A 20320-nucleotide genomic window follows, 5' to 3' on the forward strand; every position below is an offset into this window, starting at 1 on the left:
ACTATATGCAATTGACAAGTGAGCGCACCGTGGTTGAAATACTCGAGGCTGGCGTGCACACATACGTTCCAGACACGACGGTCACAGGAGCATTTAGTTCGGGAGAGAGGCCGCACAGCGGGACGCCAGGCCGTTCAGAGGACGACCCAGCCCATGTCGGCCGGCGACCGCCCGTAGCAGACAGCGTGGGCCCGAGTGAAAAGGGGGAACGACCCCGTGTTCGGCTTAAAAGCAAATTCCGCTACATTGTGTGGGAGCGGCCAGCCCACGCATTCTTTACACATAGCACGCAGTTTCAGAGATTTCACAGGGAGACAGCAAACGCCAAACGCCAAAGCTACAAGTTTCCGGATTGGTCGCCTTAAAGGAAACGTCATTCTCCCGTTTTAGAAGAGCAATGCTGATTGGCAGACGATATTTCTGACGCCTTGAGCTGAAGGAATAATGGAAGAGACCGAAACATGTACCCCTTCACGTCTGACGTGGAGAGGGGCCGTTCCGTTGTCGCTCTTAGAGCGAGAACACGTAACGAGAGCGTGCGTGCTCGTACGTGTACTCGAAAGAGCGAGGAACAAGTCTCTCCTCAGAACTTAACTGGGAGAACACCTCTTTCGAGAGCGAATCAAAGGGTGACTCTATATTGAGTCCTTGCAATTAAGCATTGTTCACTGTGTTGGGCGACATACTTATTGTGTGGTGTGAACGGACAGAGTTATAGTTAAACGCCTGCGAGCGAATTTTGAGTGGCATCGCGGTGGACTGGTTATCTGACCGGTGTACCACGCCAATAGTTAGACTAGGGGCGAATAGGAATCCTTGACTTCATCAAGGCATAGGGAGAATTTGATTGGCGAAGGTCAATCCAGATAGAAGGAGAGTTATCTTTAGAATGAAATTTTCACTCCTTAGCGGAGTGTGCGCTGATATGAATCTTCCTGGCAGATTAAAACTGTGTGCCGGATCGAGACTCGAACTCGGGACCTTTGCCTTTCGCGGGCAAGTGCTCTACTTGCCCGCGAAAGGCAAAGGTCCCGAGTTCTAGTCTCAGTCCGGCACGAGAGTTATCTTATTTGTCAGCAGCGAGCGGCGCAGACAGCAGCCATCGCAGCTTACGCTATTGTGCGCTACAGCTGTTGCGAGCCCCATATTTCCCCCACAACAGTACACTTCACTGCATTTCACACGCGACAGCCTCGACCATACCTAGCAACATTCTAAAGGATAATTATTCAAGTTGAGTAGGCGTGCCTCTCAGCCATTCTGCCAAGGCAACAAGCATCTTAAACTTCGTATAGAAATTTCATTAGCGAATCCTATCCTTGAACCAGGATATAACTTGTTCAATTCATAACTAAAAGTGCCATTGTGATTTCTCAGAATTTTGCAAAAATATATAATAAGTTTCGTTAGTCTCATTTTTTCTTACACTAACTAGCACTACTCCAGTACCCAAGTATCCTACTAGTAACGCAAGACATTTGGTGAATTTTAGGTCATTTCCTTACAGCGGACGACTCCAGAAGATATTTATTGCTGAAAGTTTTTCAGGCATTTCTCTTTAGAACGTTAGGAGCGTCTGTCTGACTTCTGTAGTAGTGTGGGGGTGGTAACTGCATCTTGCAGGAGCCACAGGGTAAAGGGTACAGCTCAGATTAATCCGTTGCGCCGAATAACAGAATAACAGATCAGCCCCACACCTCAGACAGTAAATGAACATAAAACTACAATAATTTTACGTTAAATGTTTTTCTTTAACAGACCTCAAATCGATTCGCGTCTTGCGTCGGCAACGTACATCAGAAGACGACGACAAAAGGGTACAAAACAAAAGAAAAGAATGACATACATTAACAAAGAATGTGAGACAAATATTGTCTCTGTTTTACATAATCATCATCTTTTTAAGAAATAATTACATAATTGAATGAATATTATTGAGTTAGATAATTCTCCACATGTTCATATTCCACTCGTAATAATATATATATACATATATATATATATCGTGGATGTTATAGGCGACCTGAAGAAAGGCATATGTGGACGACGGTTTCAGTCGGGGGGGGGGGGGGGGGAGGGGGAAGTACAAGAGTGGGGTGCAGTCGTGGATCCGTAAGCGGTCGTTCAAGTTCTACGATACAGGAATTGATCGTCCTGTCTCTGGGTGGGATAAGTGTCTTTACGTGTATGGTGATTACTTTTGAATGGAATCATTCCATAGTCCCGTTGCAGTGGGTCTTCGGCTTTCATTTGACTGCGCTTCATATACCACGAAACTTATAGTACAATCACGAATACTACACGAAACAGTAAGACAGTAACACGGGTCAATCTTGAAGGCTACAGTTTCAATTGCAGGCGTTGTCCGCACACTCGTAGTTAAGGAGGGACTTTCGGTAAAGCTTCTGTTAACCTTGCAACCCGGAGTATATCTATGACTAAATGTCTGTACAGAAGGACGTAAGGGAAGCCTCCATCTACCCACTAGCAGTCTCGCGTTTTCAGTCGCTTCTACAGCAAATAAAAAGCCTTCAGCTTCACGTAGAAGAATCACTCGATCTAGTTTTCCCAGTTGATAACTTGAAAGCTTCACGGGGTCGCCTGAGTAAACCTTCTGAATACGGATCGGGCCAAAGGCTAACACAAAAATTACAGAAAAATATTCTCCACTCGTGGAAAGTTTCCAAGTGTCTCAATGAGCTAGGGTTCGCGCACTATACGGCCACGGCTGGCAAGACAAAGGCAGTATCCCGATCTCCGATCTCACGTCCACGTCCACGACTCAATGTTTTCCACAAAATTCCGAGGACGCTTGCACTACATCTACACTAAATAAATCATCTAAACGTGTGCAGCGGAGTGCGCGTCTGCTACCATTATCACCTCTCCTCTCTTCTCTGTTCCATTGGTAAGCAAAAAGAACGAATGCTGTCAAACTTCCGCCATAGCACCCCAAGTCTCCCGATATCTTGTTGTGGTCATTCCATGATACTCGTATTGAAGGGTGTAATGCTGGCCGACTCTTCCTGAAACGTACGCTCTCGGAATCTAAAACAATAATCTGCGTAGTGGTGTACAACATATATATTGTAACGTGCGCCACTGAAGTTTGCTAAGCATATACGTAACGTTCTCGCGCCATCTATGCCATCCCGTGACGAAACTCGCTGCGTATCTTTCGAGCTTTCCAATCTCTTGTATTTAACATAGTACGTATCTCAGTAATTAAGTCTTTTGCAAGCCATTTCGGTCGTGGATAAACTGTATTTCTTCAACCCTCTCCCTATAAGTCTAATTCTGGCATCGGGGTAGTGTTTTGTGATTTATTTCTTTCGTAGATGAACTACAATTCTTTAAAATTCTCCCAATTAACTTAAGTCGGGCACCCGATTTCCTGCAATTTTTTGTATTTTAGGTGCCGCGGTTAGTTACTTCTATTTGTCCTACGGAAGTTCCAGTGGCTTCTCGCCAACAGCGTAATCGAAGTGTCGTAAAATGGAGTGAATCAAATCAGTTTTCAGCTTTAAAAAACTGATGATTTTAAAAATAAATATGAAAATCAAAATTATATGGGATTGTAGATTTTGTGTCTAACTTTAAACTTATAATCAGAGTTGGAACCTAGGTCATATTTTTAAAACATTAAAAAACTTGGTATTTCTTTTTACTCCAAAGAGAGGGGTGAATAAAAACAGTAGTGTTAATATTATTAATCTTCTTATTTATTCGTCTTTGTGGTAACAGGGACATGTCAGAACCTATTTTGGATCTAGGCGAAGCAGAAACAAAATTTATCTCTTTCAGAACTTCTCTTATTCAATAGAAAACTGAAAAATAGTATAAATTTTGATTTCGTATTTTGTTTTTCGTATAAAAATTGTTATATCTCTAGTTACTCTTCTGTAAAATTAAAGTTATGAAGTTGGTTTGTTTGTTAATACATTAAGTTACCTAAATCACCTTTAAAAATTATGTCACTGAATCTTCATGTCTTCTTCTAGAAATAATAAACAGCCAGTCAGCAGTTTGGGCTTCGTGTCTGTCTTAGCTAAGATAAAGCGTTCGCTATGCTGTTCACAGTGGATTTCTAGCATTCCTATTTTCTTATTCATTATTAAACCTTCTCCTGCATTAGTCCTATTTTATTTTGTATTTATAACCATGCATTTACCTGAAAGGAAGTCCTGTTCTTGCTGCTACAGAGCTTCACTATTTCCCTCTATATATAACTTCACTTTATCCACTTCCCATTATAAATTTTCTAACATACCTGTCCGTTTAACACCATTCTCTGTGCTCCCGTAAGAGGCAATCTGACTCGATTATAGGGGCATTCTGCAGCTGTCCAAATTACGATGCCTATGCAACCCTTGATGACTGCGTTGCACTTCTGACAGAAGTATCCTATCCAAATCTAAGGTGTTGTCTGGTACAACCACTGTGGATCCGTGAGTGGCGTGGGTGATGAAGTCTTGACACCCGCTCATCCCATTACTGCTACGGCTGCCACGGCAGTGACCAGTGGCGTAGTCTTGCCGTGTTACCCACGTCAACCTGAACTGTGTTGCAGTGTTGGAGTCGTGGGGTCAGCTGCCCGTGTCTGGTTTGCTGGAGGGCAACACGGCGCTGCTGGGGAACTTCGACGAGTGCCTGGACGCCGGCGGCAAGTACTGCCTGGCCAGCGTGCGTCTGCAACACGTGGCAGCCCAGCAGGTAAGGCAGCCTCGACACGTAGGCTACACTATGATAACACCAAGACTACAGCCACAACCATACTTCAGTTTCGCGGAAGGGAATTAGAAGCAGTGACACTTACTGCCGACATAACAAGTCACAATAACGGAGGTTAAAATTTCTTCGGAGCTTAGTTTGTAACACGTCATCATGTTGACACTCCTGATGGTTCAGCGATCTATTTTTCATCAGGTGGGCAGCTGGGCATAGCGATCTGTTCTTCTCTTTTGTTTAGTTACAAGTTCCATAGGGCATCTGAAAGATTCTTTTATCGAAATGATGTAGAATGACTCAGTCTACAAGATATACATTAATGGTTAGTGTTAACATTGATAAGCAGAATATTTTAGTGATTCTCACGCTAGTATACTAATTTTATTATTATTATTATTATTATTATTGTATTTTATTTCATTTTATTTTACTCATATATTTATTTTTTTACTGGCTACCAGTTTTTCAGTAGAAATTCGTTGAGATCTCCAGGAGAAATAATCTTAAATTAGATTTAAAACTTTCGTCGCTACATGCCAGACATTTTGTATTATGGGACAGATGATTAAAATTTTTTGTCGCTGCATATGGACCTTGTGCCGCGAGATGTATAGTTGTGATCCGTTGGTGGCCCCGAATGAGAGTGGCCGCACGCTTCAACACCGCAGGAGTCACAGCTGTGTGCGGCCGGCCGGCACGCGGGAGATCGGACAGGTTCACGCGACATTTTTGCGATGATGACAGGTGCCTAGCCCATCGACTCGCCGTGCTTTCTTCACTGACACGTCTCGTCTCGGACATTCTGCAGGCCCCTACGAATTCACACAAATGACGGAGCTGATCCCTCATGGTACACAGAACAGGTCAGAACATCGTTGCAGAAACAACGAAAAACGAATGACAAATATAAAGGAACGCAATATCCTCAAGACTGGAGATATTTTACAGAAGCTTGAAATCTAGCATGGACTTCAATGTGACTTATAACAGTTTCCACAAAGAAACTGTCTCGGAATCTGCCAAGAATATCGAAATAGATTTTGGTTTTATGTTAAGTTTGCTATCGAAAAAACACAATCAATGTCTTCTCTGCACGATAGCAATGGAAACACTATCGGTAACAGTGCTGTTAAAGCAGAGTTTCTAAACACAGCCATCCGAAATTCCTTCACCAAAAAAGACGAACTACATATTCCAGAATTCAGTCCGCAGCTCGTGGTCGTGCGGTAGCGTTCTCGCTTCCCACGCCCGGGTTCCCGGGTTCGATTCCCGGCTGGGTCAGGGATTTTCTCAGGGATTTTCTCTGCCTCGTGATGACTGGGTGTTGTGTGATGTCCTTAGGTTAGTTAGGTTTAAGTAGTTCTAAGGTCTAGGGGACTGATGACCATTGATGTTAAGTCCCATAAAAAAAAAAAAATTCCAGAATTCGTATCAAGAACAGCTGCCAACGTGAGTACTTTAGAAGTAGGTATCCTCAGTGAAGTGAAGCATCTTAAATCAGTCAATAAAAGTAAGTCTTCACGTCCAGACTGTTCACCAACTACGTAGAGAATCCTGATGCGATATACAAAGGCTCGCTCTACGAAAGATCCGTACTCAAAGGCTGAAAAGTTGCACAGGTCACACCAATATGCAGGAGACGTAGTAGAAAAATACAATCAATTACAGGCCCATGTCATTAACGTCGATATGGAGCAGGATTCTCGAACATATATTGTGTTCGAACATTATGAATTACCTCGAAAAGAAAGGTCTATTGACACACGGTCAACACAGATTTTGAGAAAATCGTTCTTGAAAACCACAAGTAGCTCTTTACTCACACGATGTGTTGAGTACTATCAGCAAGGGATTTCAACTGATACCGTATTTCTAACTAACAGGCTTGTCATCCCTGTGTATCCAATAAAATTTTATCTTTTCGGGGGAGAAGCGGGAGGGGAGACGACACGACGTGTTTAAGCCAAGAACAACGGTACTAATATTGTATAATTCGGTTGTATCTGATAACTACCATTATTTGTTACTGTGACAAGTTTAAAGTCATGGTGATTTAAAAATGTTAAAACATTAACAATCAACTACGAGCGAAACAAAATAAAACAAAACTTCGATGGTGACCGGTATTTTCGTTGACGGGATTCTCATTTTACATAATCAACAACAGGTCTGCAACTAAAAAGATTTGACGTACAGTCTACGGACTTTAGACGTACAATATGTAGCTACAAGAGTCAATTTTATTGTGATGTAAAATTAGTGTAATTTAATACACGAATTATTCACTGTAGTTTCAGTCAAAGCACAGACATACAACGATAGTGTGATAAACAGAGAAGTAATTATTAAGTAAAATGAGTTAAAAGCTGTCATCAGATCACACGCTTGTATTACAGACGAAACAGTTGAGAAACGTTGCTAAAAGATAAGGTGACTGGACAAGGCAGCCACACTCCACTTACACCTGATAGTGAAGAAGTTCACGGGCCAACCGACATTCAACTTCGAATCACGCCATGAGGCAGAAACGGAAAAAAAGTAACTGTCACACAGGAGGGAAAACTTAGTTGGAAGGAAGGCATGAACTATTGGCTGATTAACCTCACTTACGTAAATACGAGCTTGCCTTTGAAGCATAACCCACAAAAATACAAGCAGCAAGATTTCCCTGGTAAGTTGCATAAATTTGCGATCTCCTAATAACTAGAGAAAGGAAATAGGTGATTTACTGCACAACGCACCCGACAAAAAATACTTTAAACGTCCTGAATAATGACGCATTAAACATTAAAGCAATTTACAAAACACCAATGAAACGTCCGCTAAACCCGCTGGGCAGAACAGGTAATAGGATTGTGGAAAGGGCCAAGGCTCAAATGGCTCTGAGCACTATGGGGTCATCAGTCCCCTAGAACTTAGAACTACTTAAACCTAACTAACCTAAGGACATCACACACATCCATGCCCGAAGCAGGATTCGAACCTGCGACCGTAGCGGTCACGCGGTTCTAGACTGAAGCGCCTTTAACCGCACGGCCACACCGGCCGGCGAAAGGGCCAAGGGTTGAAGTCAGTTTCTGCTTATAATTGTCATTTATTGTAATTTAGCAACTCTTTCACGGCTGAAGGCCTCCAACAATAAATCTTAACAAGATAAAAATCCAAATACGATAGCAATAAAATTATTCAAAAAACAACATACGCAAAGTGTAAAACAAATGGCTGAGGGCCACAATTAATTTCCAAAATTTTAGAACATATTACCATAGACCTTTAAAGGCAGAATGCCAACAAGAAATCTAAAACAGGTCAAAAATTCAATTAAGATAGCAATAAAATAATTTAAAACCCAAAAGGCAACATATACAAGGTGCAATACAAATGGCTGAGGGCCACAATTAAATTTCAGAACTTCAGAATATATTACCATAGACTTTTAAGGCAGAAGGCCAGCATGTTTAACAACAAGAAATCCAATTAAGATAGCAATTAAATAATTTTAAAGAAGCAACATATGCAAGGTGTAATACCAGTGGCTGAGGGCCACAATGAAACTTCAAAAATTATAAAATATATTACCATAATCTTTAAAGGCAGAAGGTCGTAGTGTTTAATCTTCAAAGATAAATTTAAGAATTAATCTAGCAAAATTTTAAGAAAACAAACAACCATAAGCCTAAAATTTAAAATAGCTGACAACTGATAATTAAACACCGGTGGCACTCAGAAGCCTCCAGGGAGCTCGGTCTGCCCTCGTTCACTTAGGCGATACAGGTGGTGATCCGAACTGCACTTGATACGTCGGAACCCTACCAGGGGACAGCCACGGACCGACCGGCACAGCGACTTGGTTGGTTGGTTGTGGGATTATAGGGACCAGTCTGCGACGGTCATCGGTCCCTGACACAACGACTTGCTTACCATCAATCAGGACATAAGAACTCAAACAGAAAAGGTTGCAAACGTGGAAATCCACAATGGCGTATGAATTAATTGTCAGAATTACACACCATGTTGGACAGCAACAACAGGCGAGGAAAGGACGCTCCCTGAAATTGCGTTACTGGCCAGGGCGGGTAACCAAAACACTAACGGCCACAAGGCAGGAAATTCCCCTGGTCCGCAGCAACCGACCGACTCTTCCGAATGCCGACATCATCTAAAATAGACATCAGTGGAAATAACACCAACTACACACATAGTCTGACAAACACTTGCACAAAGATCTGAACAATACGCAACAGTAACTAAGCACACACGAAGACAAATCGGGAGTCGATGCACATTCACACAGCCGAGTCATGAACAATCGGCGAGCCCAAAACGCGTCGTCCGGTAGGACGACCGACCAACGACCCACCAAGACCGCAGCCGCGGCTCAAGTGATGCGTGGCGGCAATGGTCGGGCGAGCCATGTCGACGCAGACCTCACTGTTGCTCCAACCCGACTGCACTAGTTCCGGATTGCAACTCCCCGACAGGCAGGTCCGGACTGCGCTCCAGACGCGTTCCCACTGACTGGCAGACCCGAACTCGCAACCCTAACTGTACTAACTAACTTCCAACAGACAACGAGCGGGAATTAATAGCAGTCGAGCAAAGATACTACGAGAGGGGGTATATCCATACCCGCTGCTAACGCCGCTCACGGTCAGGCAAAGCAGCAACTCAGTGATAGCAGTAATGTAAATCAATGTAGTGAGATGGAAGTACGTTAAAAGCAGGGTGTAAAATACATGACGGGGGGAACACGAGCCACGCACGGCTCAACCAATAATTTAAAACACATCATTAAACAACTCCCCGACAATTACAAAATGGAAGCTATTTTGTTTTGATACGAGCGACATGCTCCTCAAATTGCCTCGCCAGATGCAGGAACAGAGAACAGAAGTCTGAACCGAATCTGATGTAGAAACAGCAGGGCACAAACACGTGCAGAAAGCGAACGGGTCAATTATCGCGGTCACAGCGGAAAGCAAGACCAGCCTTCAAGCATGCCACGTGGTCCTGGCACCAAAGTGACGAGCTAAAAATATCTCACCGAGTATACAAAGCCGCTGTGCGATGACAAACAGTAGAAAACTTGGAGCCGCCACAGGACGTGTGGATGACGACGACCCGCAGCTTGCCTCCAGAGCTGCTCGGCCAAAGGAATAATGTGTCCACTCCCTTCCTGGTACAGGTCTCTCGCGCCCGGAAGATTCTCAGCCAGACCATCTTGAAAGTCATACGGGCAGTAGAACAAAAGTCTCCTATTCTGTGTGGAGCTCTAACTCATGTGAAATACTAACATAGATTTTCGGTCGGATTATATTTCGTACGGTTTCCTTTGGTAATAAGATATGAAGAACCCTGTAAATGGAGAGAACAGGGAAGCTTACATTAGGTATACTAATTCGTCAAGTGCGTGCTTCCAGACCTCTCGGTATGTTGTTTATAGTCACTTGACTAAACACAATGTGCTGTGAAAGACTAACGCCGTCCTGCAAAATCCGTCTTCTCTATCCATTAATATAACTTGATGGCTTGGAAACCTGAAAATATTATCTGGGTTTAGCTACGTTTCGCTTATTGTGTGTACACTATCCGTCCATTTTAGTGCGTGACTGATTTTCTTCTTAGCGTACAATCGACGTCAGTGCTATAACTACGGTGGCAGCTTGAGCTAACAACTGCAAGCAACAGACGTGCATTTGACCTGTCTGCTGTGAGCGGGAAGTGTTAAGTAGTAGACGTGTCGATACAGTTTGTCAAAGATATTATGTGACAAATCGCAATGGAGGAACGAACCGAACATCTCCAAATCAAGTGACCAAGACATTCTCCGGAACGTTTTGAAGAAGACAAAGGTGCCTAAAAGTGTATCCCACACACTATCACTTCGGAACAAAAAATCAAATGGTTCAAATGACTCTAAGCACTATGGGACTTAACATCTGAGGCCAGCAGTCCCCTAGACTTAGAACTACTTAAACCAAACTAACCTAAGGACATCACATACATCCACGCCCGAGGAAGGATTCGAACCTGCGACCGTAGCAGCAGCGCGGTTCCGGAATGAAGCGCCTATAACCGCTCGGTCACAGCGGCCGGCTCCGAACAAAAACAACAACGTGTGGACACCTACGGCAACTTGATTGAAATGCAAATCCGACAACTATTGTCACACAAAATCATTGCAGGCGACGTGACTCGGTGTTATCAACGCGACCATAAAACAACAAGGTACAGGAAGTCACAGGAAGAATCGACTCCTCGAGTACGTAACTGACATTGAAGCCAATTAGGTGCGCGAGTCCAACACCCCACATGTTTGTGTGAAAGTTCTGTGCGTGGTAGGAAGACACCTGAGTATTAAAACCGCCATCTTAACTCGTCTCGAATTATTATTAATCCAGTCGCGAAACTTTTTTTATTCACAGGATATATAACGTTTAACTGTTGCTTAAAGCTAGTTCTTTGCCCGTTTCATGATCTCGCGTTCCATTGAAAGATATCATTGTCCATGGTTTAGAAAGCACTCCGTCTTCAGGCCACAAGTGGCCTATCGGGACCATCCGACCGCCGTGTCATCCTCAGTTGAGGATGCGGATAGGATGGGCGTGTCGTCAGCACACCGCTCTCCCGGTCGTTATGATGGTTTTCTCTGATCGGAGCCGCTACTATTCGGTCGAGTAGCTCCTCAATTGGCATCACGAGGTTGAGTGCACCCCGAAAAATGGCAACAGTGCATGGCGGCCTGGATGGTCACCCATCCAAGTGCCGACCACGCCCGGCATCTCGACTCACGGGAACCGGTGTATCTACTGCGGCAAGGCCGTTGCGTCAATGGTTTAGAGGTCTGTCTAAATTAGCTGATAGTGGTCTTAACTCTCCTTCTGTAAATTGCGACATATCTTGTGACTCTACATGTTCTCGTAATCCTATTCCCTAAGCGATTATTGTTATCAATTGGACTAAATGTTCGACGAGTTACTTTCTTCGTTTTTTGTGGCAATGTGAAGGTTGATAATGAGTTAAGTCTTACTTAAAACTTTACAGCCATTAGTCTGTAAAGTATCGCCAGCCGTTGTGACCGATCGGTTCTAGGCGTTTCAGTCCTGAACCACGCTGCTGCTAAGGTCGCAGGTTCCATTAGATTGTGTGATGTCCTTAGATTAATTGGGTTTAACTAGTTCTAAGTCTATGGGACTGATGACCTCAGATGTTAAATCCCATAGTACTTAGAGCCATTTGAACCATTTTAATATGTAAAGTACCAGTGTGTACTCATTTTTATTCTATCGTTATGTTTTTCTTTTCGTTCCAACTTCTTTGTGGACTGCGCTGTGTCTTCATGTTAATGTTTTATCTCAGTTCGTTTCGGTGTGGACTTATAAAGACCCTGCTCTCTGTTTTCTTTAAACGTCGTGAAATTTTATCGTTTACTTTACAAATGACTAGTTGCATCGACTAAGTTTAAAGAATTTTCTATCATCTTTTGCGTTGTTATTGTAGCGTTAGCTATGCACTCGAAAATGTTATTGAAAATACTCTTCGAAACCTAAGAGAATTGCTTTTCCTCAAAATGAACTGTTAAAGAAAGTTAGCAGTGTGTAAAACCTGTGTGACTACTTAAAGGCTATCGCTACTTCCCCGATAGTGTTAGTGAAATTTAGGAAGGTCGTTCTCCACAGAAAGAAACATGTATCGCTTCAATCTTATCTTAGTTGTTTTGGTAATACAGTATTTTTGCGCTGAAAGGTAGTTCTATAAATTACAACTATGTCATGGACCAGCACTAATTCTCTTTAAGTATTTTCCTTCTGTAAGTAGATACCACTAACTGCAGAAATCAGTCGCCAGTCTTCAAAGGACAAGTTAGGAGGAAAGGTCTTTTAATAGAACTTAAAATCGTTAGTGAAATTTCCGTTGAAAGACTGCAACTTTACTTTTAGGACAAGATTTAAATTTGCCAGACATTTAGGAATCCAATTAACGAATCTTTTCAAACATAAATGAAATTACTCCATTTTCATTATTAAATTTAATTTTGGATTGAGGAACTAAGCAAATAGAATTAACCAATGAATAGTGCAATGCGGCTTCTCACAGATGTACTTAATAACTCTCTTATTAAAATTACCACATAAAATTTTTAGTGACTGAGATAGCTTGCTGTTCGTAAACTGAATCACAAAAGGATATAGCAAAATGGACATCAGGGATTTGCATAAAAGATGCTAACACAAGTTACTGTAAATCGCTACTGCATTGTTTCCCAAAAAATGTATCTAAGCACTCCCCAATATGCCTCCTTCTTCTGTAATCCCTAATGTTCCCAAACTGTAACAGTTCTTCATATGAAATTCGAAGTCAAAAGCATTCCTTTGAAAAGCACAGCAGTTGTCAGTATTGCTCAGATTTGTTTTCGCAAAATCTTCACTTCTACCTCACTGAACAGTTATTATCGTAATTGCGGTAGAATACTACCAACACCGAATCCTGGAGGGGCATTCGATAAGAAATCCAACATTTTTTCTTGGCCAGTTTCGGTTGAAAAAAATTGGAAATCCGTTTTGGGACATCGGAGAAGATTCCTGCTTCAGCCCCTGTAGTTTTCATGAAGTTCTAGTCTGTGGCGGCAATATACGTAGCCTTAAAAGTGTCGTCTGCAACGGAGATGCGTTCCAAGCAGAGAGCTGTCACTGAGTTTCTTTTAGCGGAAAACAAGACAGTCACAGTTATTCCTAAACGCTTGTAAAATGTCTATGGGGACATGCCATTGAACAAAAGCATGGTGAATCGCTGAGCGGAGTGTCTGTCTTCATTGCAACAACGTCCCATAAACTTGTGTGAGCTCCCGCGTGCAGGACGGCTGCACACAGCTGTGATTCCTGCAGGGGTGGTCGCGCGGATACTCTCATTCGAGTTGATCGTCAGATCACAGTCAGACACCTAACTGCAACTAATCGACTATGTCGGTAGTGTCGACACACTCGTCCACCAGTTGGGATAGCCAAAGGTATGTGGTCGCTGGGATTCATCGCCACCTTATAGAAGACCGTAAATAACAGCGAACGACCATCTGTGGGTAATTGCTTACGCATCACGAGGTTCACTGTAACACTTTTTTGTCGAACATGGCTGCCACAAAGGGGAAAAAATCCAATGTGGACACCGGGTGGAGTCATTCCAGACGTGGAAAGGGTCCTTCCTGATGCCATGAAGAGCACAGGGTGCAGCCAGGTGCAGGATATGCCTCACATCAGTACCAATGATGTGTGTCACTTTGGAGGGGAAGAGATCCTCTCTGGTTTCATGCAGCTAACAGAAGTGCCAGCGTTGCTTGCGAGATGAAATCAGAGCCCACCATTTGCAACATAGTGGACAGGACCGGTGGCAGACCTCTGGTACAGAGCCGAGTGGAGGGTCTGAATCAGAGTCTCAGACGGTTCTGCAAGCGTGTACGCTGCAGATTCCTCGACTTGCACCATCGCTGAGTATGTCAGGAGTCCACTACACGCAGGAGGCGGCTATACGGGTAGCAAAGGCTGTGTGGCGTGGACTGGGCGGTTTTTTAGGTTAAAGGGTCGCGGGAAAACACAGAAGGGGCTCCAGACTCAAAGAGTCGAACACGGAAACAACGTAGATCAAGAAACCATCGATATAACAGTTGTAAATTGTCGATCTGTGTTGTGAAAGTACCAGAACTCCAACCGGTAATAGAAAGCACTGTTGCGCAAATCGTTGCAGGCGCTGAAATTTCTGCGATGAACCTAACGGTGTTCCGAAAGGATAGGTTGAACACCGTTGGCGATGGTGTGTTTGCTGATGTTAGAAGTAGTTGATCTTGTTGCGAAGTTGAAGTAGTTCCTGTGAGTTAGCGTGGGCAGAGGTCATTCTTGGCAATCGGAATAAAATTATAATTAGATCCTTTTACCTAGCACCCAACTCGGGTGGTACAATTGCTGAAAGTTTCAAAGAAAACTTGAGTTCAATTTCAAACACGTACCCGGCTCATACAATTATAGTTGGTGGTGAATTTAATTTTCCCTCTATATTTTGGCGAAAATACATGTTTAAATCCGGAGGTACACATAAAACGTCATCCGAAATTGTGCTAAATGCATTCTCTGAAAATTATTTCGAGACTTTAGTTCATGAGCCAACGTGAATAGTAAACGGTTGTGAAAAGACACTTGACGTCTTAGCAACAAATAATCTTGACCTAATGACGAGCATCAAAACGGATACAAGGATTAGTCAACACAGGGTTGTCGTAGCGAAACGGAATATTGTAACCCCCAAATACTCCAAAAATAAACGAAACGTATACCTGTTCAAAAACGCAGATAAAAAATCACTTGACGCCTTCTGAGAGACAACCTCCACTCCTTCCAAATTAACAGTGTGAGAATAGACCATTTGTGGCTTGAATTCAAAGAAATAGAATCGTCAGCAGTTGAGAGCTCTACAACCATTTGTGGCTTGAATTCAAAGAAATAGAATCGTCAGCAGTTGAGAGCTCTACACCAAACACCAAATAAATTAACAAACGACGGAGCTGATCCCCCCTCCCCCCCCCCCCCCCCCCGCCCCTCTTGGTACACAAAACGAGTCAGAATCCTGTTTTGCCGTGAGGGATAACCGTGTGGTCTGGGCGTCATGTCACGGTTCGCGCGACTCGCCCTGTCGGAGGTTGGAGTCCTTCCTCGGGGATGGTTGTTTGTGTTATTCTTAGCGTAAGTTAGTTTAAGTTAGATTAAGTAGTGGTTAAGCTTAGAGACCAATGACCGCAGCAGTTTGGTCCCATAAGATCTTACCACAAATTTCCAAATTTCTAGAACACTGTTGCAGAAATAACGAAAAAAGCATGCCAAAATTTAAACGAACTCATAATTTCCAAGATTGTCGATCTTTAACAGTAGCTCGAAATTTAGCGCGGGCGTCAGTGCGAGATGTTTATAATACTTTCCACAACGAAACTTCATGCCAAAACCTGGCAGAAAATCCAACGAGATTTTGCTCCATTGTAATGCATGCTAGCGACAAGACAACCAATAACTCCTCCGTGCGATAGCAATGGAAATACAGTCGATGACTGTGCTGCGGAAGCAGAATTACTAAACGCAGCCTTTCGGAATTCCTTCACCAAAGAAGACGAAATATTTCAGAATTCGAATCAAGAAATGCTGCTAAAACGAGTAACTTAGACGTAGGTATCTTCGTAGTACTGAAGAAAATTACATCACTTGATAAAAGCAAGTTTTCTTGTCCAGACTGTATACCAATTGGGTTCCTTCCAGAGTTTGCTGATTCAATACCTCTATATTGTTTGTTGTGGTCTTCAGTCCTGAGACTTGTTTGATGCAGCTCTCCATGCTACTTTATCCTGTGCAAGCTTCTTCATCTACCAGTACCTACTGCAACCTACATCCTTCTGAATCTGCTTAGTGTATTCATCTCTTGGTCTCCCTCTACGATTTTTACCCTCCACGCTGGCCTCGAATACTAAATTGGTGATCCCTTGATGCCTCAGAACATGTCCTACCAACGGATCCCTTCTTCTGGTCAAGTTGTGCCACAAACTTCTCTTCTCCCCAATCCTATTCAATACTTCCTCATTAGTTATGTGATCTACCCATCTAATCTTCAGCATTCTTCTGTAGCACCACATTTCGAATAGCTCTATACTTAACTATCATATACAACCGCTCGCTCGACGAATAATCCGTACGCAAAGACTGTAAAGTTGCACAGGTCACACCAATATTCAAGATATATAGTAGGGATAATACACTAAATAACAGACCCATATCATTAACGTCGATATGCTGCAAGATTCTGAAACATATGTTGTGTTCGAACATTATGAATTACCACAAAGAGAACGTTCTATTGATATATAGGTAACACGGATTTTGAGAACGTCATTCTTGTGACATATAAGTAGCTCTTTATCCACACGATGCATTGAATGCTATAGGCAAGGGATTTCAAATTGATTCAGTGTTTCTGTATTTCCAGAACGCTTTTGACACCGCACGTCAAAAGCGGGTTATAATCAAATTGATTGCTTTTGAAATATCGTCTCTGGCATGCGACTATATTCGTGATTTTCAGTGAGGGAGGTAACATTGCATAGTAACCGACGGAAAGTCGAGTAAAACAGACGTGATTTCTGTCACTCCTCAAAGTAGTATTACAGGCCCTCTGCTGTTCCTTATCTACATAGACTATTTATTAGACAGTATAAGCAGCCGTCTTAAGTTGACTGCTGATGATGCTGTCGTTTATCGTCTAGAAAAGTCATCAGACGATCATAACCAATTGCAAACGGTCTAGATAAGATATCTGTAGGGTGCAAAAATTGGCAATCGATCCTAAATAATGAGAAGTGTGAGGTCATATTCGATTACATGATAAATCAATGAAATCTAAAGGCCGTAAATTTAACTAAATACCTAGGAATTACAATTGCGACAAAGTTAAATTGGAAATAATATTTACAAAATATTGAGAGAAACCAAAGACTTCGCTTTATTGGCAAAACACTTAGAAGACGTGTCTGATCTACTAAAGAGACTGCCTACACTACGCTTGTCCGTCCTCTCTTGGAGTACTGCTGCGCGGTCTGAGATTCCTACCAGATAGAATTAACGGAGTACATCGAGGAAGTTCAAGGAAGAGAAGAACGCTTTGTATTATCGCAAAACAGGAGAGAGAGTCTCACGGAGATAGCACAAGATTTGGGACGGACACCATTAAAATAAAGGCTTTTTCATTGCAAAGAATCTTCTCACGAAATTTCAGTCACCAGCTTTCTCCTCAGAATGCAAAACTAGTTTATTGACGCCGGCCTACATAGCGAGAAACGATCATCGTAATAAAATAAGGGAAATCAGACCTCGCACGGAAGGATACAGGTGTTCGTTTCTTCCGATCGCTGTTCGAAAGTGGAATAATAGAGTATTATTGCGAAGCTCGTTCGATGAACCCTCTGCCAGGCGCTTAAGTGCGGTTTGCAGAGTATCCATGTAGATGTAGACGTAGAACATCGTCATAGGCGATGGGACGTAAGTTCATCAACTCGAAGAGGAATGAAAGGTAGTCCATGGAGTGGCGTCGCAGCTCCTCTCCTCTGAAGAGAATGTTCAAAGACGCACCCTCAGCAGGTGACGTCATGGCTACGGCACTCTGAAGTGGTTAATTCTGTTTGATGTCCTCCATCATGGTGCAACTATCAACTCTCAAGTGTGTTGTGCTACCCTTGAGAAACTGAAGAAAGAAAACCAGTGTGTTCGTTGTCAGTAAAATACAAACGAACTGCTTCTCCATGACAACGCAAGGTCTCATACAAGTCTTCTGACCTGGGACAAGCTCACAAAACTTCAGTGGCCTGATCTTCCTCATCCACCCTACAGCTCGGCTCTCGCACCTTCCTACTTCCGTGTGTTTCGCCTAATGATGGATTCACTCCGCGGGAAGCACAGATTGAAATCTGGGGAGGCTATTGATGGAGCAAGACATTGGCTCTGACGTCCACTAGTACTGTGATACTATGCTGGCACACGTTGCTTCCCTGCAAAGTGGCGTACGGCCATCGCCCTGAAAGGAGGTTATGCTGAAAAATACGATTTTGTAGTCAAAAGAGTGGTCAATAGCTTGGCGTACTGGAATCCTGGATACAACCAACCTGCTTTCAGAGAAAAAAGTGTTACATTACTTACTGAACCCTCTCGTAGAATTTATTTCATACGACTTACTACTGTAAAAGGTGCTAAATCTTCACCCTCTTCAGTAAAATGCAACGTATTTCTGCACAAATATCAGCTTGACGTAGACCCGTCCAGACAGCTGCGCACGTCAAAGCGTCCGCATCCTGGACGTTTGGCGCACCAGCCCCGGTTTGAAGCGGACTAACGAGGCGAGCCTGTGTGCTAGCTAGAGCCAGCCTGGATGTGATTTCTGGCGGATTCCCAGATGCCACTAAACGAGATACCCACGTCCATCGTCAGATACACGCTACATACTATTTTAGAAAGCTTTTCTCAAACTTGCACATAGAAATTAATCTAGACGCTACCGTATGCAGAACACTGATTCCGTTCTGACGGGGGGTGGGGGGTGAATAGGAGATTGATTACGTTATATGTTTAGTCTCCTTAAATCCATAATCTGCAGCAGCAGCCATTACACCGATATTAAATTGTTTTTATTACAAACAACACATTAAAGAAAAGGTAAAAAATATACACCGAAGAGCCAAAAAAACTGGTAAACCTGACTAATATCGTGTACCCCACACCTACCCCCCCCCCACAACCCCCCCAGCACGCAGAAATGCCACAACACGACGTGACATGGACTCGACTAATGTATGAAGTATTTCTGGAGGGAACTGACACCATGAATCCTGCAAGGCTGTCCATAAATCCGTAAGAGTACGAGGGTGTGGAGATCTTTTCTTAAAAGCATGTTACTAGGCATCCCAGATATGTTCAGTAATGTTTATATCTGGAGAGTTTGGTGTTTAAATTCAGAACAGTGTTCCTGGAGCCACTCTGTAGCAATTCTGCACCTGTGGGGTGTCGCATTGTCTTGTTGGAACTGACCAGGTCCGTCGGAATGCATAATGGACATGAATCGATGCAGGTGATCAGATAGGATGTTCAAGTACATGTTAACCGTCAGAATCGTATCTAGGCGTATCAGGGGTACCATATCACTCCAACTGCACACACCCCACACCATTGCAGAGCCTCCACCACCTTGAATAGTCTCCTGATGATGTGCAGGGTCCATGGATTCATGAGGTTGTCTCCATAACCGTACACGTCCATACACTCTATACAATCTGAAACAAGACTCGTCCGACCAGACAACAAGTTTCCAGTCATCAACAGTCCCCCAGGCGAGGGGTAAAGCTTTGTGTCGCGCAGTCATCAAGCGTACACGAGTGACCCTTTGTTGTTGATCGCCGAGCATTGAAATCTGCAGCAATTTGCGGAAGTGTTGCACTTCTGTCACATTGAACGATTCTCTTCAGTCATCGTCGGTCCCTTTCTTTCAGGATCATTTTCTGGCCCCAGCGATGTCGGAGAGTTGATACTTACCAGATTCGTGATATTCACGGTACGCTCGTGAAATGGTCGAACGGCAAAATCCCCACTTCCTCGCCACCTCGGATATGCCGTGTCCCATCGCTCGTGCAACGACTATAACACCAGGTGCAAACTCACTTAAATCTTGATAACCTGCCATTGTAGAAGCAGTAACCGATATAACAACTGCACCAGATACTTGTCTTATATAGGCGTCGCCTACCGCAGCGCCGTATTCTGCATATTTACATATCTGTGTATTTGAATACGCATCTCTATACCAGTTTCTCTGGCGCTTCAGTGTATGTTTTGAGGGAGCGTATCTACAGTATGTCAAAATATAAGATTATAATTCTACTTGGGTTCTTACGTTATCGCATAAGACTTATTTCGTGAGGCAGTGTGGCCTAACGACATAACTGTGATTGTACGTATTCTATAATTTCTCGACTTCTGTGCCTGTGCGTACGAAACGTCGTAAGGCAACTCTGTAGACTATATGT

At 43.2% G+C, this 20320-nt stretch overlaps 1 protein-coding gene across 1 annotated transcript in view; it reads left to right on the plus strand.

Moving 5' to 3' along the window:
• LOC124805091 (nose resistant to fluoxetine protein 6-like) overlaps positions 1-20320 on the plus strand; it is a 279871-nt gene that overhangs the window by 54099 nt on the left and 205452 nt on the right. The window contains exon 2 of the mRNA XM_047265529.1: positions 4571-4713. Coding sequence (XP_047121485.1) covers positions 4571-4713 — 143 coding nt within the window. The remainder of the gene's footprint in view (positions 1-4570; positions 4714-20320) is intronic.

Source organism: Schistocerca piceifrons, chromosome 7 (assembly GCF_021461385.2).
Source record: "Schistocerca piceifrons isolate TAMUIC-IGC-003096 chromosome 7, iqSchPice1.1, whole genome shotgun sequence".
NCBI lineage: Eukaryota > Metazoa > Arthropoda > Insecta > Orthoptera > Acrididae > Schistocerca > Schistocerca piceifrons.